The following is a 24,670-nucleotide window of genomic DNA, read 5'->3' on the forward strand; positions in this document are numbered from 1 at the left end:
AGCTCTCCTCTCCCACTCTCCCACTACTTGCGTATGTCTGCAATATTAGGCCCCATAGCAGTACACAAAGCTGTATCATTCCTGGTCCTCCAAGCCACTCGACTCCATCATGGCCTCCGTCGCCGCCGCCTCCAGGGGAGTACCATTCCTCTTTACAGTTACGTCATGGCAATTTCGGTTCCGGACCCCCACAGTAGTCCAGCCCTCCATCCAGTCCTAGACTGCATCCGGCGAGTCAAAGAACCACGTTTTTCCATCCTGTTTTATTCTCAATTTTGCTGGGAAGACCATTGCATATTTGATTTCCCTGTCTCTCAGTTCTTTTTTAACTGCTTGGAAACTCCTCCTTTGCACCTGGACCTTGGCCGTGAAGTCAGGGAAAAAAGTCACTTCATAGTTGTCTATTTTCAGCGGAGGGCCGGACCTAGATGCTTGTAATATAATGTCTCTGTCTCGAAAGTTTAACACTCTGGCGATCAGTGGCCTTGGGGGCGCGCCAGGCCTAGGTCACCCGCCCGGAACACTATGGGCCAGTTCTATAGAGAAATAACTGGACAGCTTTTTAGGTTTCAGGTGTTTTGAGATTAAGTCCTCTACATAGAGATCTGCAGCCGGCCCCTCCGTTCGTTCCGGAACGCCTAGGATTTGGATATTATTTCGGCGGGCCCTCCCTTCATTCTCATCCAGTTGTTGCGCCATTCTGACCTGTTTTTTCTTCATCTCCAACATCTGACGCTGGAGCTCCGAGGTGTCCTCCTGCAGGGCAGTCATCACTATTCTTATCTCCTTCACCTTCTCATCCATTTTTTTGAAGTCGGCTCTGAGGAGTGAAACATCTACAGTGACTGAGTCCACCGAAGTGCGCATTCCACCTATGGCTGCCATAACATCATGCAGAGTTGGCTCCGGCCCGGATGGCGGGGCCTCCCCCGATCCTTCCTTCTCTGATCTCGGCAAGTCACCCTTTTCTCCTCCCTTGGTCCAGGCAAATTTCGCCAATTGCCTCTGTGCTAGTCTTTGACCCCCTGCCGCCTTTTTCAGGATTGCGTTGTGAGTCTCAACGGTGGGCGGATGGAGAGGTCTGCTTCAACACTTTTCACCTAGGACTGCGGCTAATCTGCGCGCGGTCTAGTCTCTTGTCGTACCTCTCCACTGGTGATATAGCTGCAGTCTCCGTTGGTCGCCCTGCAGTCTGATGGTGCAGTATCCCCGAAGTATCAAATAAGTAGCTGGTCTAATCGTGGCTAAGCACAATATTAACCACCCATTCCAATGTCACGTCTATTCATAATGGGCCGCACACTAGCTTCCAATCAAGTCTCCTGGGCCATCCGCCCCATGTATAGGCAGAAGCGCCCAGTATATCCCACACCGGCCCAGGCGGGTTGAGTAGTAATGTAGGACAGATAGTGGCGCAGCTCCGTTTGGACACGTGGAGGAGTCAGACAGGCCTCCTCGATGTTTATAGCTTCTATCTGACAGCAGCAGCACCAGGCCTCGCAGCCGGGATCGAGCCTCCAGTCTCTAATTTTAATTTGCAGTCTGTAGCCAGTTCCGGACTGGCCTGTGAGGTCGGGCCGGGTCTTTCTCCCCGCACAGAAAGCATCCAGAATGGGTCCAAAAGCCGGGGCCTCTAGTGCAGCTGTCCCCTGGTGTCACGTAGCACCCAAATTTCCTTGCACTGTGGGGCCCGATGTTCCTTCAGCTAGTCTTCCCCTCACCACCGCTCATGCGTTCGCTACCTGCAGGGGCGCCTCGGCAACATCGGAGGCCGCTCAGATCAGTATCTTCCCTTGTGGCCGTCACTCCGGCCTCAGCCACCAGTTGCAGCTAGTCCCCAGAGCCGGGGCCTCAATTACCGCCTCGCCCCGAGCCGTCGTTTCCTCTCACCAGACGTCTTAAGAGATAGGTCTCCTCGCCGCTCCGAATCGCATCTGCCTGCTCTCCCGCTCTCTGCTGGAGTCCCGCAGCCCAGGGTCGCAAATGCCACATATAAGGGGTACCGCTGGCGCCGATCTCTCAGGGCCGCTCCGCGGGATGCCGCCGCCATCTTTTCTGCTCCGGCTCCCCAAACTTCGGTGGTGTTATTCTGCCGTCCCAAAGGTGCGGACCCCGCAAAGCACACTCCGTTACCGTGGGGGGGGGTGGGTTTCCGATACCCCTCCGTTCGATTCTGGGCTCTAAACTCGGGTTTTAACGGCCGTATTTCATTCCGGGTGCCGTGGATGGGCGAGAGCTCGTTCAAGCAGCAGCCATCTCTCTCGGCTGCTAGCCACACCCCCCCATTTGCAGCAAGATTGAGTACTTTCTGTACAGGTACAGGTACAGATACAGAGATCCCATCTCAGACAGCAATCAGACAAACATGTCCATTGAGATCAAAACATCTTATTTGTGTGTGGCTCCCATGGTTTCTTAATTAAGCATCTTGGCTTCTTCTGTAAAGCCATGTATTCCCTGCCTAGACCTAACACTTCCAGACAGCAGGGACAGAAGATTATCTCGAATCAAGGGGTGCGGCAGACTCTCATAAAGAGGAAGGATTGCAGAAATTGTATAAAGTTCCAGTATGACTGGAAGTGGTGTTGCAGTTCTCTACTGCAGTGTTATCAGAATACAGATTGCATTCTGTCATCATGGTCATCAGATGTTGCCAAAAGTCTTTGGATTTGTGCCAATAGCCTTTGGACAGTAGTTGGCTTCATCTTTGGTTCCACCTTTCAGATGAAGAAGAAGTATGGTACCTGGTACAATATTATCGGATGATCTATTTAACATCTGGCTCAAAAATCTTACAAACTGGCGTGTGTGGCATACTGCAAGAACATTCTAATCACGGCTTTGAATGCTGTCTCTGAATATTTCAAATTGGCCATGTATTTTCTAAACCGAATTGTGCCTATGTGGTCAGCCTTACATCTCATTCACATATTGATGCTCTCAACTATTTCTTTGAAAATATTGAAAACGTTTGGATATCTCTGTCTGCTTACTTTTTTGCTTCTGTCCTGAAGGCAAATCAACTGTGTTCACTCCTAAGGCTTTTCCTCCCATCTCTGAAGAGTTTGTCCTTTCTAACGTTTTTGCCATTGATACAGGTTCTCCCATAGACTCCTATCCAGTTAAAGTTCTAAAACAGACTCTCCCGTATATAGTGCCATTGTTGACTCAACTCTATCTTGTAACATAAGCTACTGTCTGACTTCATGAAAACAGACTATTCTTCTCTCACTCCATTAGAAACCCAAGGGTGATCTTGCTATCTTAACCAGTTACTGACCCAGACCCACTAAAATCTTGGAGAGAGCTGTTAATATGGAGCTTTATTTGCATTTGGAACATAGGTCTGGTTGATCTTTCCCGGCGGGTATTCGCCTTATAATGGTAGTGAATCAATGCTAGTTGCGCTGGTAGATAATTGGTATTATTGTGGATGATGGCGATAGCTCCACCCATATACTGCTTGTTCTCTTCTAACCATGACACTTTCTCCCATCCCACTTTTTTTTTTTTAATTCTTTTTATTGAAGAAAACCATAGAAATCAAAACAGATGCCTTGCTTTACGGAACATAATACAATTGTACCAACATAGAATATATCAATGGGCGTTCCCAGGGCAAAGACGATGCTATGAGCAATTGCTGTCGTGCGGTCGCATTAAAACGGATAGACGTTTTTTACAGATCAATCAGCATTAATCACAAACCCCACCACCCCGAGAGACCGAAGCGTTACAGAACAGGATATTTCAAGTGGCAGGAGTACGGAAGGCAAGAGAGCTGAAACGAAGCAACGACCGCAACAATCATGCAAAACTAACACATGATACATTCTACAAATCAATGCAAACAATATCGCCCCTGGGACCCATCCACCCATCGAACAGACCAACCCCATAAGAAGGCATCCGACGTCAGGATATTAATAGGATATTGAACACAGAAAACAAACAAAGACAATACAAAACACTCCAGCCCCCCACCCTGCACCCCTGCATATGCCTTGCGCCTAACCCCAACTAGCAGTGTGCCTGTCGCCCCATCTAACTAGTTTCTAAAAGTAGAAAAAGAAGTGTGGAGGAGGATATCTTCATATAGGCTCCCAGTCTCCCCTCCGCCAGAGACAAGCAACCCCCGTGAAGTAACTAACAATTTGGACAAGCATCAACAAAACAAACAGGGGAAGCCGTAAACACTGCCCAACCTTCTGTGATCTTAATAATGAAAAAATTATGCATTTATTGAAGCCACAATCTTAAACCCAGTCTGTAAATCTCATCCCTGGCCCTTCCGATCTTTCATGCGAATCCCTTCCATACGAATCACCGCTTTAACAGGAGAGTTAAGGAGCACCAAGAGTTCGGAAAAGTTCAATATGGAAAGAGTCAAAAGTATTAAGCCTCTGTGGGTTCCTCCATCCCCGATGATCTCCCTCGTCCGGATCGATTCCCGATGTCGTTTCCTTCTCGACCATGATAAATCAGTCAGGGAGGGGAAAGATGGCGTCATGAACCAAAAACAAGTACCTACAGTTTCCAGGGATGGAGAACCAACAGGTCCTCCCTCGATCGGCAGCGATGTTGAAAATTGCGATTTTCCCAAAACCAGGAGTTCTTTATTATTGGTAGACACATCGGCCAGGGACTTCATTATTTCTTTCTGCACGGGGTCCATATTCGTTGGCATGATAATCACTGTGGGGAACATAGCTCGCTGTGGATCTCGCAATGGAGCTGGGTCCGGTCTCGTTCTTATCGTCACTAGTGATCTGGCGATCATTTTGTGGAGTATAAGTTCCACTTGTTGATGTAATGCCCCGATGGCGGCCAAGACGGTCTTCAGTGACGGCTCAGACTCCGTCTGAGTCTTCCCCTCTCGATCAGCTCCGAACATAGTCACGTTCCCTAGAGAGCCGGGTCTCTCCGGGGGAACCAACAAGAACGAATCGGACGGCTACAGGGGGTGACTTGTCAATTATCACGGCAGCACTCCGTCAGTCCGCCACCGCGAGCGAGGACTCCGACCCAGCGGACCTGGGGCGGCGAAACGGGTCCCGGGGACAGAGACCACCGCCCACAGCCCTAGACGTGCTTCGTCACCGCTCCTTCGGTGGCATATCAACCAAGTGACCGCCATCGAAATCAGGCAAAAACAAGTTCCACAGCAAGAGACCGGACCCAACCAGTGTCCCACGGCCGATGTTGATCAACTGAAACCCGGCTGGGTCAGTACTCGAGGCCCCGGCTCACGATATGGGTTAGGCCGCAGATTGAAACACGACGTATCTCCGTCATGCAGACAGATAAAATTCTCCGGACTTCACCATCGGACTCTGTACCGGTTCATACACACGAAGGGTGTGCGGAAATTCAGGATATTAGACAGGATCGTCCGGCTGGAGAAGGAGGTCGGCGGAGCCGGGAGCCTACGCGGCCATCTTGGTTGCTAGCGTAGCTCCTCCTCCCTCCCATCCCACTTTAATATCACAGTATGCTGACTTGCTCACTTTCAAGCAATGTCTACTGCCTCTTGTTGAATGATCAGACTCTTCCCTAGGGAGTTTTGCAGGCTATGACTTGAGCCTGACACTTCAACATCTGTGTCAGAACTCCCCTCCCATCCACCAAGCTCCATCCAGAGTGTACTGATGCAACAGTTCTGCATTAACTCTACACTGACTATACTCCACTTCTCTTTTTAAAAAAAATATTTTATTTGGATTCATTAAGACCTGAATATAAACTCATAATACTGTCAAAATGATATGACAGTTTAAAAGATATCATTCATTGTGTAATACACGAGCTTTGCAAATCTACAAACACATTATAAGTTTACAAGTTATTTCTCCCATCTTTGCAGCAGCCATCCTTAGCAACAAAAAACGAAGGTTGTGGCACACACAGATCCAGGAAGATCCTCGGATATTGAAACCAATTCTTGCTAGATTTTATAATCCTTTTGTGTGCTGCCTCCAGCTTGATAAAGTGGTTTATCAATGTTGAGAGAATGATGGAGTCGCTTTTCCCACCCCTCCAGTGGAGAGAGAGCATATCTTTTCCAGTGCCTCTTTTGGCAATGAGATGTCCCAGCCATAACAAAGCCATTTTGTATCTCTTTGAGTCCAGATCAACGTTTATGTGTAAGATGGTCATCTTGGGGTCTGCTGTCAGCCTCCAACCCAACATCTTACTGGAGGAGGCAAGCACCCCTTTCCAGAAGGGGATGACTATACTACAGCTCAATATTGCATGAATGAGGTGCCTTGTATGGATTTTACCTCTTCTTGCTTTTAAAATGTATATCTTTACCAACATCTCCACTCACTCAGCTAGGTGTTCCGTACTCTGTGTTTTTTCATCAGCTTCCCAATGAATCCTTCTTCCAGCCTATCTTACCTAGGGCACCAAGAGGCACCCACTGTATGGCGATCTGCCTTTTTGCAAAAACATTACCCAAAGCCCACATACGTAATTTCATTTTATTGTGTTTCCATTTAGGCCATATCCCAAGGAAGCAGGTCTTGACTAAGTTCTCAATATTCAACCCGGTTATTGCATTCATAGCAGTTTCTACATCCCTCCTTCAACCTGAGACACTCCTTTGTCATGTGTAAAAAAAAAAAAAAAAGCAAACACAAGAATATGATGGACGGAGAGCTGAGACTTTTCAGACACTCCCTCCAAGTCACAGATCTGGGTTGAATCCATCATCGTTCTTCAGCTCACCTCGCCACCCCAGTTCAGACACTCATAGGAACAGTCCAGCCTGAAATGCCAAGCCATGTCTTCCCTTGACCGGAACCAAGCATTCTGGGACCGGTTTGGGGCTAACACCCCCTCATCAGCCAGGCTAGCTTGAATCCAGTGGCAAAGTGAGCAAGCGACCCACGTCTGGGCATACCCTGCCAACTTAGGGCAAACAAAGCAAACACAAGGAGATGATGGACGGAGCGCTGAAACTTTTCAGACACTCATCCCCAGTCACAGATCTGGGTTGAATCCATCATCGTTCTTTAGCTCACTTCGCCACCACAGTTTAGACACCGCTATATGGAAATCAGTCTTGAACAGTCAAGCCCGAACTTCCTAACATCTTGACGAACATCCTTTCACATTTCACAAATGTAGTTCTCCTCCTGCAAACTTTTTTTTTTTTAATTAAATTTGTTTATTGAATTTTCAAAGTGGTAAGTGCAATATCACTGCCTTGTCCTCCTGCAAACCTTTGCATAGTGCCCTTACACACCATATGTGCGACATTTTACTTTTCTAGCAGGACACAAATTTGTAAATGCTCAGCATTTCCGTGCCTATAAAACATCCAAATTTACAGTTTCGATATAATTCAGGAAGTTCTCTTTCCATTTGTTCCATCTCAACCCAGGTTCCGATCCTGCCGTCTAAAACGCTTGTGTTGGACTTAATGAAAATGTCTGCTGGTTCACTGTAGTAGCAATCCAGCACACACAGTAAAATAAATATATAGAATGTGGAAATGTTCAGTGTGAAGCAATATACAGAACCACACTATCCATTCCTCACCACAAATAATTATGTACCTTTCTACAGAGCCATGTGTGATCATCCAAGTAAACTTGTAGGCTCAATGCACTTGAAAACAGGAATAGTAAATTCAAACACTTCCTGAAAAAAAAAACTTGCAGTGATGAAAACAATGTTTAATTATCCACAGTGTTTGCAACTTGTGTGAACCGATTTGACAACTAGCACCGTAAATGCCAACATGCTGTACTGCTTTCTCCTTCAAGCCGATCTTCGTATAGAAATAGAAACGCTAAACTGCTAACGTCCTTGAAAGGAAAAAACTTGTAAACTTTGTCCTACAAAATGACCGCCAGGCACGTAACAACAGTATTGAGCTAACGTTGTTTGCCGCCTAATTTAAAATGGCCCTGCACACCGGGCGTGATTACATGCCCAGCCGCTCCTCTCTGCTTCAGTCTTGCTCGTGTGCTCCCCTGCATGTGAAACAGCAACGGACGATCCTTACTCGCCCCACTGGCCCAAAGCATAAGCCACGACACACGACCTGTCCAACACAGCCTTAAGGTACCATATATAGTAGGTTACACTCACTATTTTGCCTGCGTCACCTTAATAAATGCTCAGTGTCGCTGCAAGACTTCTCTGCTTGTTCCCTTCCTCTGCAATGTTATCCCAACTCATCGCCGCCTTTGTTAAGAAAGATCCGACCAAACAGGTTGAAGTTATGCAGGTTTATTCTTATTAAGAAGCAAGCAGGTACAGACAGGTATGACCGTACGCAGGTCTCATCGCAACCGTCCCTGTACAATCCTCCCCACATCATCCCACATTCTATTCTGTTATAGAGTATTATAATCATGACATAATGACATACCACGCCTTGTGCTCCTTGGTTGCAGGGTACCACCACTAATCCTTCCTCACAAGAAAATGCTATGTGGGTGACTGAACGGACAACCTTTTAGAATTTCCCTCACTGCTATCCCCTGACCTCAATAAGACCTTCTGTCCCTTGTGCCTCCCCTGCTGATCCTAGAAGACACTCCGGTATCTAAGGGATTAACTCTGGTCACACAGGAAGGATGTATCAGCAGGACACCTTGCACATCTTCAGTGACGAGTCCCTTGATGCAGAAGAGCAGGAGGAGTATAGCTCGTCTGGTCGCCAGACCACGCAACTGGTACACAGTCTGGAGATGGTGTGATCTAGTGAGTCTGAGCACCAGAAGATGGAGGACATTAAACTGGTGTTGTAGACTGGCCCCTCTCTCATAAAGACCACGTGCAGGGGCCATGAGTACACCTGAGACCCATATCACCAAGGTAGGGCCCCACAAGAAGTCCCAAGATAAGGTAGACCACTGCTTTCGTAGGGAGTCCGGCATCGAGCCCCAAGCACGAACATTGAGTAAAGGCAAGGCAAGGTAAGTGCCCAAGCTGCCTTCAGAATCTGGTCAGCAAGGCCAAACGTTTTCAGAGGCGGGCACACATCCACCCAAAGTGCATTCTCCCCTATCCTGTTAATCCTGAGCTGCTCCAAGGGCACCAAATATAATTGGTCCCATTCAGAAAATCTAAATCCAACACCAAAGGCTCCATTGGCGCTGGTACACCAGACCCTGTAAATGCTGAAACCTTCCTTGATACCAAACCCTTCCTTGACTCCAAAGCAGACCTCAAGACCTTTAGATGCCTTAAAATAAGGACCTTGCATCCCCATCCTGGAGAGGCTTCAACAAGAACTGGTTGCCTGACAAAAGTGCCTGTTTATCACCCGGTCATAGATGAAATCACAGCGAAATCGCCTCCTCCACTGTCTCCTGAACTTCTTCCTTCAAAGAAGAGACTTGCCTTTGAGGGGGAAGCTTTTTTAAGGCTTTTCTTCAGAGCAGGCAACGAAGAAACACAAGGACAGAATCACTTGTCATCTTGATCTGCCACACAGCCCACGTCCAACACAACTTCAACTTCCTCTTCCCCTACCACCACCACACCCATCCAACCGCTCCCTCCACCAGTCACCCGAAGGGTCCCTTATTTCCTAATCCGACCCAGGTATCCCCTTGGGCCCTTTTAACCCTTATGACCAGCTGTCGGGACCAAACCCCACTGACGATCCCTGGATTGACTACAACGTAAATCACCCAGGTAACCCTCCATTCTAGAACTTTACCTGGTCAGGACATCACCTTCTGATAACACCACAGCCTGTTATGAAGTCATTCAGAGGTCTGTGTCCTGTCACAAGGCACCCAAGTGTTGAAAAGAAATAAATATCTTCTCCAAGTGACCCAACATATATAAAGTGGCAGGTTCCACCCAACTGCCTAGTGGTGCACGCCACCCACAAGTGTGCCACTGTTCAGGCCACTGGCAATGCTCCTTCTCCAGACAAAAAGAGCAAGAAGTTAGACCCAGTGAGCGAGAGAGCTGGAGTGGTAGCCCATTGGTGGATAACCAATTTGTTGGCACTGCTGTCATGCTAAGATGGAGCACAGTGGGATAGCAGCAGGAAGGCTACTGCTAGCAATCTGGGAGAGGGTACAGTAGAGCAGAAGTCTTCAAACTGGGAGGCGCACTCCCCTGTGGGTCTGTGGCAGCATTTCCAGGGGGGCGCAAATGCCTCAGTAAGTGCTTGTAAAGGAAGATGGCCTGGAAGGGACTTTGTTTGGTTTCCTTTTCCAGGCAGTTTTGAATTACCTGAAACTTGAAGTGCATAAAAAAGTAAGGCAACTGTGATCCTGAGCCCTGTGGGGGCAGGATCAAATACAGAGCTAAAAACAACAAATTATTCTATAAGTATTTTGTTCTAGTTTCACCTTCACACAACTGCATTAAAAAATTCATACACCTTAAGTGTAAAATAACTGCACCTTCCACCAACTTCAGTACCACTGACGGAGGGACATGTCTATCTTGCAGCAGAAAGTATTGACCCTTAAGGCCAAAGGGACCATGGCGATGGTTCTGGCCTTGGAAATAGGAACTGGGTGTCACTCCAGCTACTTCCATGTGCAGAAGGACGGAGGCTTTTTCCTAATTTAGATCTTCGCTCTCTCAATCCCTTCCTGCGGACACACAAAATGTCATGTCTGTCCTAGATCATGGACAGTGGATTTGGACCTACAGGGCGTGCATTTTTATATCTGTCCTGAAGGCCCACAGGTGCTACCTGCGGTTCACAGTGGGTCAGGAGCATTTTCATTTTGCAGTGCTCACTTTTGACATCACCAGTGCCCTTCGGTTGTTCACAAAAGTGATGGTCGCAGCACACCTTTGGAGCTCTGAGGTAGCATTCTTCCCTTACCTCGATGACTACCTGTTGAATATGGGCTCGCCCCAGGCAGTTTTCCACCACCTCCAGTTAACGTCGAAAATCGTTTGGGTTCACCATCTTTGTGCCAAAGTGACACCTGACTTCTTTGCAGATACTCCTGTTCATCTGAGCCATTCGGTTTACAGCACTTTCCTGCCTTTCCCTCGAAGTGGAAGTCCAGGACATTTGGGCTATGATCCCAATGTTTCAAACTCTGTCCTAGATCTCAATGCGGATGACTGATTCTTCTGAGTTAGTTGGCCTCCTGTATCCTGCTAGTCAAATATACCAGATGGCACATGCAGGCTCTGCAGTGGGACCTGAAATCACAGTGGGCATAGCATCAGGAGAAATTATGAGACTGCAAAAGATCTGTAGTGGTGGCTACTGAACTGCAATTGGGTCAGTGGCAGACCCCACTTCCTAGCCCCCAGATTTGACAGTTGTGACATGCACAATTTTCTTTTCCATGTGAAGAGTTTTATTCTACCGTGTTTTTCCAGTTTTCACTGTTCATCCATTAAAAGCTCTGTTAAGTCACTGTACAAGTTCTTGCTATTGTTTGATTGTTCCACTGCTTGCAGGTTAAGTCAAACTTAGTAGAGTTAAAGAGAAGAACTTTTCATTTGTCACTTTTCACAAAAAATAATTCATCTCATTCTATTTCCAGTTCAGCTTATTATTAGCAGATCAATGACATACTGCCTTGTCTGACTTCAGTGCTCTGATACTACAAATCTGTTCACTCTGGGGACTGCTCAGGATCTTAATGCGGTAGTAACTTTTGCCAGATATCTGTCCTAATAGTGCACATTTAGAGCCTCTGACAGCTCGTATGTGCTAGATAGCCAATGAAAAGTTCTTATGTTCCCAGGGACCGTTATATAGACATGGTTAATTGCTTTATGGTCATATACAGGTTGAATTCTGCTCTAGTATGCAAAAAGCTTTACTAAATTTCTAATGCTACTTTTACGTTCTTCCACAGCTGTCTGTTGAGGTGTATAGCTTAGCACATCATTAATGCTAGTACGAAAAATACTGAACTGTATGCCTTCTGTTGTTCAATACATTTTTGCAAATTGCATTACCAATGTACTAGTTTGCCATTTGTCCGGTGATTTTTGATTTCCCATATGACTTTCAAATATAAGACGTTCATTCTATGTTACTCTGCTTTATATAACAGTCAATGGACAGGATGCCGCCCTTGTACCTTTCTTAAATAGGGTGGAACCGCACTCCTGTACTCAAAGGTGAACGTAGGTTATGTGGATGCTAATAGTTTTCGCGTGCTCACTAGTGTGAGGGTTGTGTGCCCACACCCTCCTGGGTAACAGTTATGTAAGTATGAGCCCTGGGTAACCCGGGGCTGCTAGTCGCACAGCTAATGGGCAGAACGCCTTTGCAATTTCAACGAAATTTAACACATGTATTCAAATGCTCAAGTTAACATTTATTTTCTCAAAGGATAATATAGTATTTTTACTCATGAACAGTATATGTCAAAAATAATTATGTACATTCGTGTTTTTTCAAATTTTTCATATTCAAAACATGCGGCATTTGAAAATATTATCACATCATATTTTCAATACAAATAACATAGTAATAGCGATTCATCAATTAGTGCAATTCAAATTCACAAACAAAAACCCAATGCATTTCGGGTGCATCTAGCTCCCTTCTTCAGGGGATTAAACGTGTCCAAACAGAATTCAAAAAATCGGCTTTCAAAGGTCCATAAGTGCCTTAATTCTCTCAGATTGCTGATTCAACAGGATCTAAAATACAACAACATACCGAATTGTAATGAATAATTACATATATACAAAGTATCATATCGCAAAAAGCTTACTGAAGTGAACACTGAGGGAAAACAACGTATAGTACACACCACCATAATGTACCCGTGCTGTTTAAGTGCAATCTTGAAAATAAGAAAACTGTGAAAACCAGCCCTTAATACAGAAAAATGAAAGAAAGAATATGTGCATTCTCTAGGGTGAAAAGAAAAGAAGAAAGAAGAAAGCTCCCTGTCATGCCATCCTAAAACAACGTGTTGGTGTCAATCGAACCTAGTTAATTACTGTGCCCTTGTACCTTTGCCACCTCACCCTCTGTCATAGCCCATGGTTACAAACTATTGTACAAGTAGTGCCTTCTGGTAACAAGAAATACAAATCAGAATTCTGAGGGGGTGCTTACAAATGTATGTTCTTTCAAGACAAAGGACCAAAGCCTAGTCTTGAAGGAGCATTTCTGAGTTAAAGTAACCATAGTACAGCAAATCTTTTCCTCTGTAATTGTTCTAATTACAACGAGCTATATACCTTTGCTAACTTTGAAGTTTATATTTTCTTTTTCAGTATGTTAAAAAGAAAGCAGAAGAGTGGAAAGTAAAGATGGAGGTAATAGCAGGTAAGAAATTGTATGTCAAAGTATATATTGATCTAAAATGTGAAAATTTACTGAAATGAAGCTGGACCTAAGAGACTGAGGGGGTCATTTAGAGTTAGGCGGAGCGGGAGCATCAATGCAAATTCAGCGATACTCCCACCCTGCAAGAAAAGGTAAATGCTACTAACCAGTATGCATCTGTTCTTGGCATGTAGAGCTGCAGAGTTGTACACTATGCATTAGATCGCCACCTGGTGTTGGGCTCGGATGATTGCAGGTTGTTGTCTTCTTGGAAGAAGTCTTTGTAGTCACGAGATAGGTGACTCCTCCCTTGGATAATACTGCGCATGGGCATCGGCTCCATCCTTAGATTGTTTTTCACCATGATGGGAAATGATGGAGCTAGTAGAAGTAAAGAAAGAAGGATGTTCATGCGTGTGCATCTAAGTAAGATGAAAAACTGGAACGGATACAAGTCCTGGGGAGGCGGGAGGGCTTGTACAACTCTGCAGCTCTACATGCCAAGAACAGATGCATACTGGTAAGTAGCATTTTCCATTTGAGGCATATGAGCTGCAGATTGTACACTATGCATTGATTGTGCAGCCGTGCCTCCCTTAGCGGTGGCCACCTGTATCCGTTGCAGTAGTTTGAAAGAGAGTTCTAAGGACAGCTTGTCCTACAGCAGCTTGCTGCTTGGCTTGCACATCCACACAATAGTGTTTGGTGAATGTGTGTGGTGTAGACCATGTTGCTGCCTTGTATATGTCCTCTAGGGGTATGTTTCTTAAGAAAGCCATAGAGGCTCCTAGTTTGCGAGTAGAGTGCGTTCTAGGAGAAACTGTTAATGTACGTTTAGCTTTAATGTAGCATATTTGTATACACTTTACAATCCATCTTGCAATCCCAAAGGTTGCTTTTGTGTGGAGGAGAGAAAGATACAAACAGTTGTTTTGTTTTTCGAAAGGATTTAGTTCTATCTATATAGTATAAGAGAGCCCTCTTAACATCTAATGTGTGTAAAGCCCTTTCCGCTACAGAGTCTGGGTTTTGGAAAAACACCGGTAATTCTACGGATTGATTTAGGTGAAAAGGAGTGATAACCTTTGGAATACATTTTGGGTTAGATCTGAGAACCACTTTGTTAGGATGTATTTGAAAAAATGGTTCTTGTACAGTGAAAGCTTGTATCTCACTTAACTCTTCTGAGAGAAGTAATGGCAACAAGGAAAGCTGTTTTCCATGTTAGAAATTGCAGTTCGCATTTATGTAGCGGCTCGAAAGAGGGCCCCATGAGTCTTGTAAGGACAAGATTGAGGTTTCACACAGGAGAAGGTGGCAATCTGGGTGGGATTATTCTTTTTAATCCTTCCATGAATGCTTTGATTGCAGGTACTCTGAAGAGAGACAGATGTTGCCTGTTTTGTAAATAGGCTGTAATTGCTGCAAGGTGCAGGCGTATGGAAGAATATGCCAAATTAGACCTTTGTAAATGTAAACGGTAGCAAATTATATTTTGGATGGAAGCATCCAGGGGATCAATTTGATTATTGTTGCAATAAATGGCAAATCTTTTCCATTTAGCGGCATAACACGCTCTAGTAGTGGGTCTCCTACCCTCTTTAATGATGTTCATACAGTCTGGTGGTAGGTTTAGATGACCAAACTCTAAGACTTCAGGAGCCAAATCGCCAAATTCAGTTGGTTTGGGTCTGGGTGTCTGATTTCTCCATGGTTCTGTGTTAACAGGGAGGGTGTGAGCCGTAGCTTTTGATGTGGAACTAGAGAGAGATCTAGTAGTGTGGTGAACCACGGTTGGCGTGCCCATGTGGGAGCTACTAGGATCAGTGTGAGAGACTGTTGTCTGAGCTTGCGCACTACTAATGGAATGAGTGGGAGAGGCGGGAAAGCGTACGCAAATCTGCCTGACCAGTTCATCCATATCGCATTGCCTTCGGACAGTGGGTGTGGAAACCTGGCGGCGAAGGCTGGGCATTTTGCGTTTTCGTGTGTGGCAAACAGATCTATGTGTGGGTGCCCCCACCTTTGGAAGAATGGCTGAAGAACTTGTGGATGCACTTCCCATTCATGAATCTGTTGTGACTGCCGACTTAACAGATCTGCTATCTGATTGTGAACTCCTGGAAGGTGTTCCGCTAACAGATAAATGTTTTGAGGAATGGCCCATCTCCAAATGTTCTGTGCAAGTTGGGACAATTGCAAAGAGTGTGTCCCCCCCCTGTTTTTGTATATAGTACATGGCTGTCATATTGTCCGTCCGGATTAGGACAGCTTTGTTTTGTACTTGAAGTTGAAAAGTCTTGAGTGCTAAGAATATTGCTAGCAGCTCTAGATGGTTGATATGGAGCAGTTTTTGTTGGTTGGTCCATTGGCCCTGAGTTGTGTGATGTTAGAGATGGGCTCCCCACCCAGTGAGGGATGCGTCTGTTGTGAGCACTACTTGTGGCACAGGCTCGAGGAACGGCCGCCCCTTTGTCAAGTTTTTGGTGTTCCACCACTGCAGAGAGCGATGCGTGCGGCTGTCTACCAACACCAGGTCTGTTAGTTGACCTTGAACTTGGTTCCACTGTTGTGCTAGGCATTCTTGTAATGGGCACATTTGCAATCGTGCGTGTGGTACTATGAAGATGCAAGATGCCATCATGCCTATTAGTCCCATAAACACCCTGGCTTGCAGAGATTGTTGGTGTTGAAAAGCTGTGACTAAGGCTTGAATCCTCTGTATCCTTGCTGGACTGGGATATGCTAGAGCTGTAGATGTGTTTATTGTAGCCCCTAGATACAGATGTATATGCCAAAGCTGCAGGGGCGACTTGGTGTAGTTTATTGTAAACCCTAAGTCGTGCAATGTTTGAATTGTCTGGTGTGTGTGTTGGACACACTGATTGAATGACTTGGCTTTTATGAGCCAGTCGTCCAGATAAGGAAAGACATGTATTTGTTGTCTTCTGAGATGTGCTGCTACCACTGCTAGACATTTTGAGAATACTCTTGGTGCGGTTGTCACTCCGAATGGGAGGACTTTGAACTGGTAGTGTTGTCTTTCCAGTACAAACCTTAGATACTTTCTGTGGGCAGGATGTATGGGGATATGGAAGTAGGCGTCCTTTAGATCTAGTGTTGTAAGGAAGTCGCCTTGTTGCAGCAGTGGAAGCACTTGTTGTAGAGTGATCATATGAAAATGATCTGATTGTATGTAATGGTTGAGGGGCTTGAGGTCGAGAATTGGCCTTAGTGTTCCGTCCTTTTTGGGAATTAGAAAGTACAGCGAATAAACCCCTGTTCCTTGTTCTTCTAAAGGAACTATCTGAATAGCATCTTTTTGTAGAAGTGATAGAACCTCCTGTTGAAGCAGAGTCAGATGGTCTGTAGACATTGGACGCTGCCTGGGAGGTATGCGTGGAGGGGTTGCTGTAAGTTCCAGGCAGTAGCCATGTTGGATAGTCTGTCTTACCCACTTGTCTGTTGTAATGGAGTTCCAGACAGGTGGGAACTGTGTTAATCTGCCCCCTACAGGAGTGGAATGCTGTGGGGGGAGCAGAGGGAAGTCACTGTTTTGTGGCGGAAGAGGATCGGTTGTTATTGTTACCGCGACCTCTTCCTTTGTTATTATTGTCTCTGTATCCTCCTCTAAAGTATCCCTTGTTAGAGGATGTTTGGGATTAGAAAGATGTTGTAGTGTCTGCTCCAGTTTGTTTGGAGCCTCCTCTGTACGAGGAGTGACGAAAGGAGCTTCTAGCTGGTGTGGACTGTAAAGCCCCTTAGACTTTGCGGTGTCTGTATCTTTCTTAATTTTTTCCAGCGCAGTGTCTACTTCTGGGCCAAATAACTGGTTCTGATTAAATGGTTGGTTTAAAATGGTGGTTTGCACTTCTTGTTTAAACCCTGAAATGCGTAACCACGCATGTCTCCTGAGTATGACACTGGTGTTTACAGCTCTAGATGCTGTGTCTGCGACATCTAGCGCGCATTTTATTGAGGCATTGGATAGTAACTTGCCTTCCTGTATAAGGTAATTTGCTTGATCTTTGTACTGATCTGGTAGGTGCTCAAGTAGTTTTTCTAATTGGTCATAATGAGCCCTATCGTAACGAGAGAGGAGGGCTTGTGTATTTGCTATACGCCAGATGTTTGTAGCTTGTGCAGCTATTCTCTTACCTGACGCGTCAATTACTTTTGATTGTTTGTCAGGTGGGGGTGCTTCGCCAGATGTTTGAGAGTTTGCCCTCTTCCTAGCAATGGCCACAACTAATGAGTCTAGTGGCAGATGTCCTTTAATGTAGACAGGATCTGTGGGTGCTGGTCTATATTTTTTCTCGATTCTAGGGTTTAATATTCTAGAACGTACAGGGTCTTTAAATACCTCTGGAGCGTGTTTTATAATCCCCTTGATCATGGGAAGGATTTGAGCAGACCGCTGAGACTGCTCAAAGGTATCTAGGAGAAAATCTTCTTCTATGCTATCGGAATGCATAGGGACTTTATGGTAAACAGCAGCTCTGTTTAACAGCTGACCAAAACCAATGGTATCTTCTGGAGGGGAAGGCTTTGATGGGTATGACTGAGGTTCAGGGATGTCAGGCACATTTTGTGGGTTTGTAAAATCCCATATAGGTACGTTTTTTGGGTTTGAAAAATCCCATACACCCTTATCTACCTGGTATGAATCAGGGTCTTGCATGTCCTCCCCTCCACCCAAATTGTATTCATCATCATTCTGCTGTGGGAATGTGATGATAATGGAGAATGAGCAGGAGAGATTTGAGGTGATATGCGAGGAGGAACAGGAGAAGAAGGAAAGAAAGGTGTAGGAGCGGAAGGGTGCATAGGAGATGTTGCACAGTCCTTATTTTTGGCAGGAACCACAGGTGTGGGTGGTGCATCTGCTGGTCTCTTCTTGTGAGGTGTAGCACCTACATGACCTGTTTTTGGGTCTACGTAGATCTTCTTTTGTCGAGCATCTGGTCTAAAAAGTTCTTCCTGCTCTACAACCTTCTTGGGCGTCAATGTTTTCGGTTCCAGAGGAGGTTGCCGTGTGTCTTTCGCCTTGGGAGGTGTTATAACGTCCTGTGGCATATTTTTTGGTGCCGAAGGTGTAGTTTTCGGCTTTGTAGGCATGTTCGAGGATTTGGGCACATTGGAATCAGGCTTTGAGTTCTTCGGCGTCGAAGGTATAGAAGGAGACGGCTTCGGAGCCGGTGCTTTTGGTTTCGGTACCGGCACGTCTTTGTTTCGGTGCCGGTACTTGTTTAGGCATCGATACAGACGGGTCTTTTGGCTTCGGTGCCGAAGGGTCTTTTGGCTTCGGCGCCGAGGCATCTTTATTTTTTGATGCCCATGGCAGAGGCTTGCTCGGCGTTGAGGCACTAGAAGGCTTAGTTGGTTTCTTCGGAGCCGGGCTGGAAAGCGGGGCTTTCGAAGCAGGTATTCGGTCTCGACTGGGCCCTTTGGGCGGAGTGCTGACCTTTGCCTTCGGTTTGTGCAGAATATGTGGTGCTGGGGCAGGAGTACTCACGCGCTGACCCGATGGAATGGAGTCATCTGAGTCGTCTGCCTCTGATACGATCTGGAGATCAGGTGACTCTTCTTCGGGAACGAGGGGAACCTCTTCATCGAAGATGTCTTCCGGTACTGGAGCTGATCTCCTCATTTCGTGTCGACGTGCTCTACGATCCCGGATGGTTTTCTACGATCGGAAGGATGCACAAGCTGTGCAGGTTGACTCGTAGTGTTCTGGCGATAGACAGAGGTTGCAGACCTCGTGGTGGTCGCTATGTGGAAACTTTGCTTGACATACCGGGCATCTCTTGAACGGAGTTCTTTCCATGTGGTGTAGGCCGCACGGCATCGATAGGCCTAACGGCCCACTTCGATGACCAGAATGGAAACTATGGCGTCAAAGTATTGTAGTCGATGTCGAGAGGTAGTTATTGAAAGTTTGTGTAAGTTCTGCGCTTCGAAGTTGCTGAAAAGTGTTTTTCTGGCCGGAGCGGAGAAACTTTCATCCGAACCCAGTGGCGGAAAAAAACAATCGAAGGATGGAGCCGATGCCCATGCGTAGTATTGTCCAAGGGAGGAGTTGCCTATCTCGTGACTACAAAGACTTCTTCCAAGAAGACAACAACCTGCAATCATCCGAGCCCAACGCCAGGCGGCGATCTAATGCATAGTGTACAATCTGCAGCTCATATGCCTCGAACCTTGTGGTTTCCGTGACCCATTCCTGGAGCTGGTGGATGGAAGGGAGCGCAGTTTACTACATTGGAAACCTTTAACTATGCACCTGCCCACCACAAGGCTGGCTGGTCACCATGGAACCACAAGGCATGGCGGTTCCAGGAAGGTAAATTGCTTAGAGAGAAACATTGCTTGTGTTTTAATTCTATTGATATCTTTGTTTCTTCAATAACTAAAAATGTTTTGCTGAGCAGGCAAAACAAAGGCCCAGTAGGCTACCTCTTCAGCATTCGGAGCAACCGCCACACCAGTGGTTGCTCTAATGGCTCAATAATCACAGAAATGCAGGGAATTCTAAATGCAGCCGGCGGGCCTCCACCAGGGGAACACCAAAATCTGGCGGGATCATGGGCCTCCCAATAGGATATATATGAACATGAGTTTGCAAAGAAGCCATCATGTGGACTGCTAAAAACGATGCTTTGGTTGAATGGAAAAGGGCTATCTTGGTGGACTTGTAGATTGTCTTGTGACTCTTAGAGTTTCTGATCCATTCCCAAATAGCCTAAATTAACCAGTCATCCTTCTACTGTTGATGTAGTAAGCACCATTTCTTATATTTAGTCAATGAAGTAGCTGTATCTTGTTTATAAAGCACATGAGAAAAAGTAAGTAAATAATAAGAATCAGACAACATACTCCTTCTAATTCTACATATTGCCTAGCTTGCTTTCTCATTCTCCATGTGGAAGGTGAACTATAGATTTGGTTACAAAAGGTGCCTATTTGAAGATTTCCTTAAAATTGGAGACCCATCATAAAATAACTCCAGCTCTAGAAAAAACGTATACCCTTCAGAAATGTTTTCAGGACTATGCAATATTATTTTAAACTGAACACCAAACCGCTCATCAGAATACTACAAATCAACCCGAGCTCAGCAGCCAGACTCCTCCTCCAAGTCCCCCACACAAATCACACAGCACCATGCTCCAGGGAGCTCTTCTGTCTCCTGATATACGGACATGGTAATTTCAAACTCCTCATAACCCCACTTTCAAGGTGCTACGTCCCACCTTCCTGAACAGCCGCATCTCCTTCCACCAACATCCAGACGCCTCCGCTCTGCAGGACTTCTGATCACATACATCCCAGGGACACACAGGCCACATCAGGAAGATGGGTGTCCTCTTACATCACTCCTGATGAGTGAAATGACACTCCCACTCCACATCGGATCCTCCTCCTCCTCTTCTTGAATTCAGCAAAAAGCGAAGACATGGCTTTTCAATTACCCAACCTAACGTAGGGAGGGCTAGGCACACACACTTGCCCAGCAACAGGATACTCTCGCGGATTTGTGCTTCACAAATGCAAGTAACATAATATAACCTAAGGACTCCAGGATTTGGCTATTCACATCGTAACTGGTGATTCCTTGGAGGAACTTACGACCATTTCCAGTGTCATTTTGAGGGTAGATATTAACCCTTTCCAAGAAAAATCTGTTTCTTTCCCCACCCATTGGTTCAAGTCCTAGTGAATTTTTTTGATTCGCTGTAGCAAATAATGCTTATATTTCTTACCACTGGCCCCGTTGCTCCACCTGCATACTCCTGGTGCTAACTTCCTGCTTCTTGCATACATTCATTGACTCAACCTCTGCAGGTACGTATTGGGCCAACTTCTGCCACTTCCTGCTGCTTTTTTTTCAGCAAGCAGCTGCTGCACCATCAAGGCACCCTATTTCTACTTCTGTTACTGCTTCTCTGAAGCCACCTGGTCCTATCTCTGCTTGTAAACATCTGCCTTATGAAGCACAACAGGTTCCAGTGAAAAGTGTGACATCAGTAATGATTATATCGACGCCAACCACTATAAGGGTAAAACATTGTATGGCGATAAGCCATCATAGTACTTTTACATAGGTTGAGAAGACAACAAAATAAAGTTTAATAGTCTTTTTTTTATAATTTCAAACTTTTACTTTATTATTCAAGAGTAAAAGAAAATGAACAGAGAAGAATTTGTGTATACAATTCTCATAACCGCGGTCTCATCTATCATAGTTAGGACAAGTATAGTTTACCACAAGAGTTTTCAATAATATATAACAGTTTACAAAAGGCAAACTTATCATTGTGAAAATTGTGAAATAATAAGTAAAGAAAGAGGGGAGTGGGGAAACGGAAAAGGCAAAGCAAATGAAGTATGAAGCAGACAAGTGATTGCGTGGATACTGCTTAGCGGAGTCAGTATTGTTATTGAAGCTGTCGCATTACGTATTAGTATGTAAGTTCTCTCATTAGGGGTGATGCTGTAGTGTGGGTGAACAGCGTACATTGTGTGTATATTTGATCTGATCGGTAGAATAGGTCCTACTTGTTTCAAAGACTGCATTGTTTTTTTATGCTTACGGTTGTTAGAAATTACATTGAAAGCAGTTCTCGTAAAACCTACTCAGACCCACCAGTATGGAAATGGAGAGATTTTGTGGTCTTCCACTGTGACAAGAACGTTTTCAGATTCATTGCTAGCAGAAGGTCTTTGTAGTTCACTTGAGTCAGTAAATGCACAGCAAAAAAACCAGAGCAGCCATCGAGAAGTTCAATGGTAGCTTAACGTGGAAGATCTTTTTAATGTAGATTTGGTGTTCCTCCCAAGAGGTATTTGCAGATGTAGGTCATATGTCAGAAATCTCCTAGCCCTTACGCACAGTTCCTGCTTTGGTTTGAACTCAAACCTCACTTTGTGCAGAGTCAAAAAAGCTTTTTGTAGCAACCTGAATCTTCATTGAATCAAGGGCGGAGTGATTGAGAGAAGTGGGGGCAGCTTCAAATGCTGCCTCGTACATCCTTATGAATCAGGGTTAGGTTAGAGGACAAATGTAGCGTATTCCACTTTTTTATGATTAAGCTTTGAATTAGACCATGAGAGAAGCTTGGAAATCATTGCAACTAGTTGCCACCCATCCTTTGTTTCTAATAGATTGATCTTCGGTGGTTTATATGTACTCCCTAAATAACTATACTTATTGCAACTTGTAAAATTAAAAATGTAAAAGGTTTTAGGGTGGACTTGTTTCCTTCTTCATCCCTTTTCCGCTTTCCCTTGACAATGGGATAAAGTACAAAACTCTTACATTATAATGATCTAGTGGGTATTAATCAATCTCCTTGATTTTGTGGTTTTGATCTAACTGAATTTTCTCTATATATTAAACACATATGTTCTCATTCACTCCAATCAGTTCCTCATCTGATGTATGTCTGATCAGTTGTACCGTTCCTAATTTTATATTGTACTTTGATTAAAGTTGCTCAAAGTTTTTCCACAGTCACTCTTTTTACATGTTTTAAAACTGGGTCCATTGCAATATAATCCTCGGATTTTGCAATAATTCTCAAGATTCATGTATAGATGTAATCTTATCTCCCGATTGCTCTTAGGTGTTCAGATATCCTTTTCTTCAAAGGACAGAACTACTAACAACATGCTATAGGCCATATTGGTATTAGGAATATATGTCACAAACATTTCACACAGGCTATTATCTATGCTAAACTCTGACTATATAAGATATCGATATTAGCAAAGCAGTTTATAATTTACTGCTAGGCTTAACACACACTGATCAAAATGTGTTAATACTAGGCCGTACTACTGCAATTATTGTTTGGAGATTATGTAGAACACTAGATGAAACTCCCAGTGACTTTGATCTGTGGATCTCAAAAGACTCTTTGCTACATTAGAATGGTGATACATTTGTCCAGCCCTAAGCAAATGGGCATAGGAGGCCACTTAATTACAGCTAAAGGGTGAACTGGCAAATCGTACCACAGGCATTTAACATTCACAGGGTTATGCGGTGGGCTGCCCTCAATCCCCATGTTATGTGCCCTAGCAATATAGCTTTTAGCAGCACCAGCGAATTAAACGATAAAAGGAAGATATGACACACAACATTTTGCTTTATGTAGACTATTATTTTTTGTCCGATTGGTAACATTTAGATTATAAATATATCACACTAAAAATTACTCGAGAGAGCAACCTTGGGAAGTCAGTGGTCACATTTAGGTGATGTTTTGGATTTTGACTGTTATGGGATGGTAGCTATAGCCAGATCTGTCATGCTGCCCTACCTCATATATTACTGTAGTACCTTGCCAGTGTGGGTCCATCGGACACACTTTAGGGACTTTGACTTGCTTCTACCCATCTTAATGTTGAGACCTCATAGACATAAGAGTGACACTGGCTCTTCCAAAAGAGGGTGGAGTAGGGTCCCCAGATATCAATTTATACTACCTAGCTGCAGCCATACAATGGATAGCCAAATAGTTGACAGGCTTATGCACCACAGACACTGGGCTCACCAAGGCACGAATTAGGAATGGGAAGTTAACATACACACTTTTGTGCAAACACCAGCCTGCCACGGGGCCAACCTAGACTACTATCCATAACCATGATATGTTGGAAAAGATGTGCCCAAGATAGATCCTATGCTACAACCAGGCATTTAAATGTTTGGACAAAAGCAGGACTAACTAAGACAGGGTTCTGCTATGAAGCAGAAACACTGAAAATCCTACAAACCGTAACAGAAAACAATGGCTTGCTGGGTGGGTGGTTAGTTCCTTATAAATAGAACATATTCCAGATGAAATGGAACAGGTAAGATGACAAACCTGAAAACCACAAGGTATATATATGAAGTGGGTTATGGGAGAAGATCAGTAACATGAATTTATAAAGGACTTGTAAACATGACTAACACCAATTTAAATGACCCAATAACAAAATGGCAATTGGACCTCAACCAAAATATAGACGATACAGAAAAGGGATACATATATTCATAATATACACAATGTATCCAGAAATGCTTGATTTTCGTATACACAACCGAATAATCTGCCTTCCACCATTTAACACACCTAAGGCTGCACAACAGATCAGAGACTATTCTGTCAAATTACCCAAGGTGCTTACAAGAACAATCTTGATTCTACGATCCAGTATGGCGCTGCCTGAAACTTTAGGACTACTGAGAAGGCATAACGAGTTCACAAATGGAAGAAATAAATTGGTAATGTCTAAAGAATTCTTACTGGCGCGCTTTGCACACCCAGCAGGCATCAGAATCAAAAATGTATTTTTTAAACTAGCCAAAGGATCCCCATAGCTGTCACTCTGATGCAGTGGAGACAATGGGTAGAAGTAGAAAGCATGACACTG

At 44.8% G+C, this 24,670-nt stretch overlaps 1 protein-coding gene across 4 annotated transcripts in view; it reads left to right on the top strand.

The window, feature by feature from the left end:
* Positions 1-24,670, top strand: part of METTL5 (methyltransferase 5, N6-adenosine) — a 151,555-nt gene that overhangs the window by 94,325 nt on the left and 32,560 nt on the right. For all 4 annotated transcript variants that reach the window (XM_078681600.1, XM_078681599.1, XM_078681601.1 and 1 more), the window contains one exon: positions 13,195-13,246. In XM_078681600.1, coding sequence (XP_078537726.1) covers positions 13,195-13,246 — 52 coding nt within the window. The remainder of the gene's footprint in view (positions 1-13,194; positions 13,247-24,670) is intronic.

This window comes from Lissotriton helveticus, chromosome 3_1 (genome assembly GCF_964261635.1).
Source record: "Lissotriton helveticus chromosome 3_1, aLisHel1.1, whole genome shotgun sequence".
NCBI classification, from domain to species: Eukaryota; Metazoa; Chordata; class Amphibia; order Caudata; family Salamandridae; genus Lissotriton; species Lissotriton helveticus.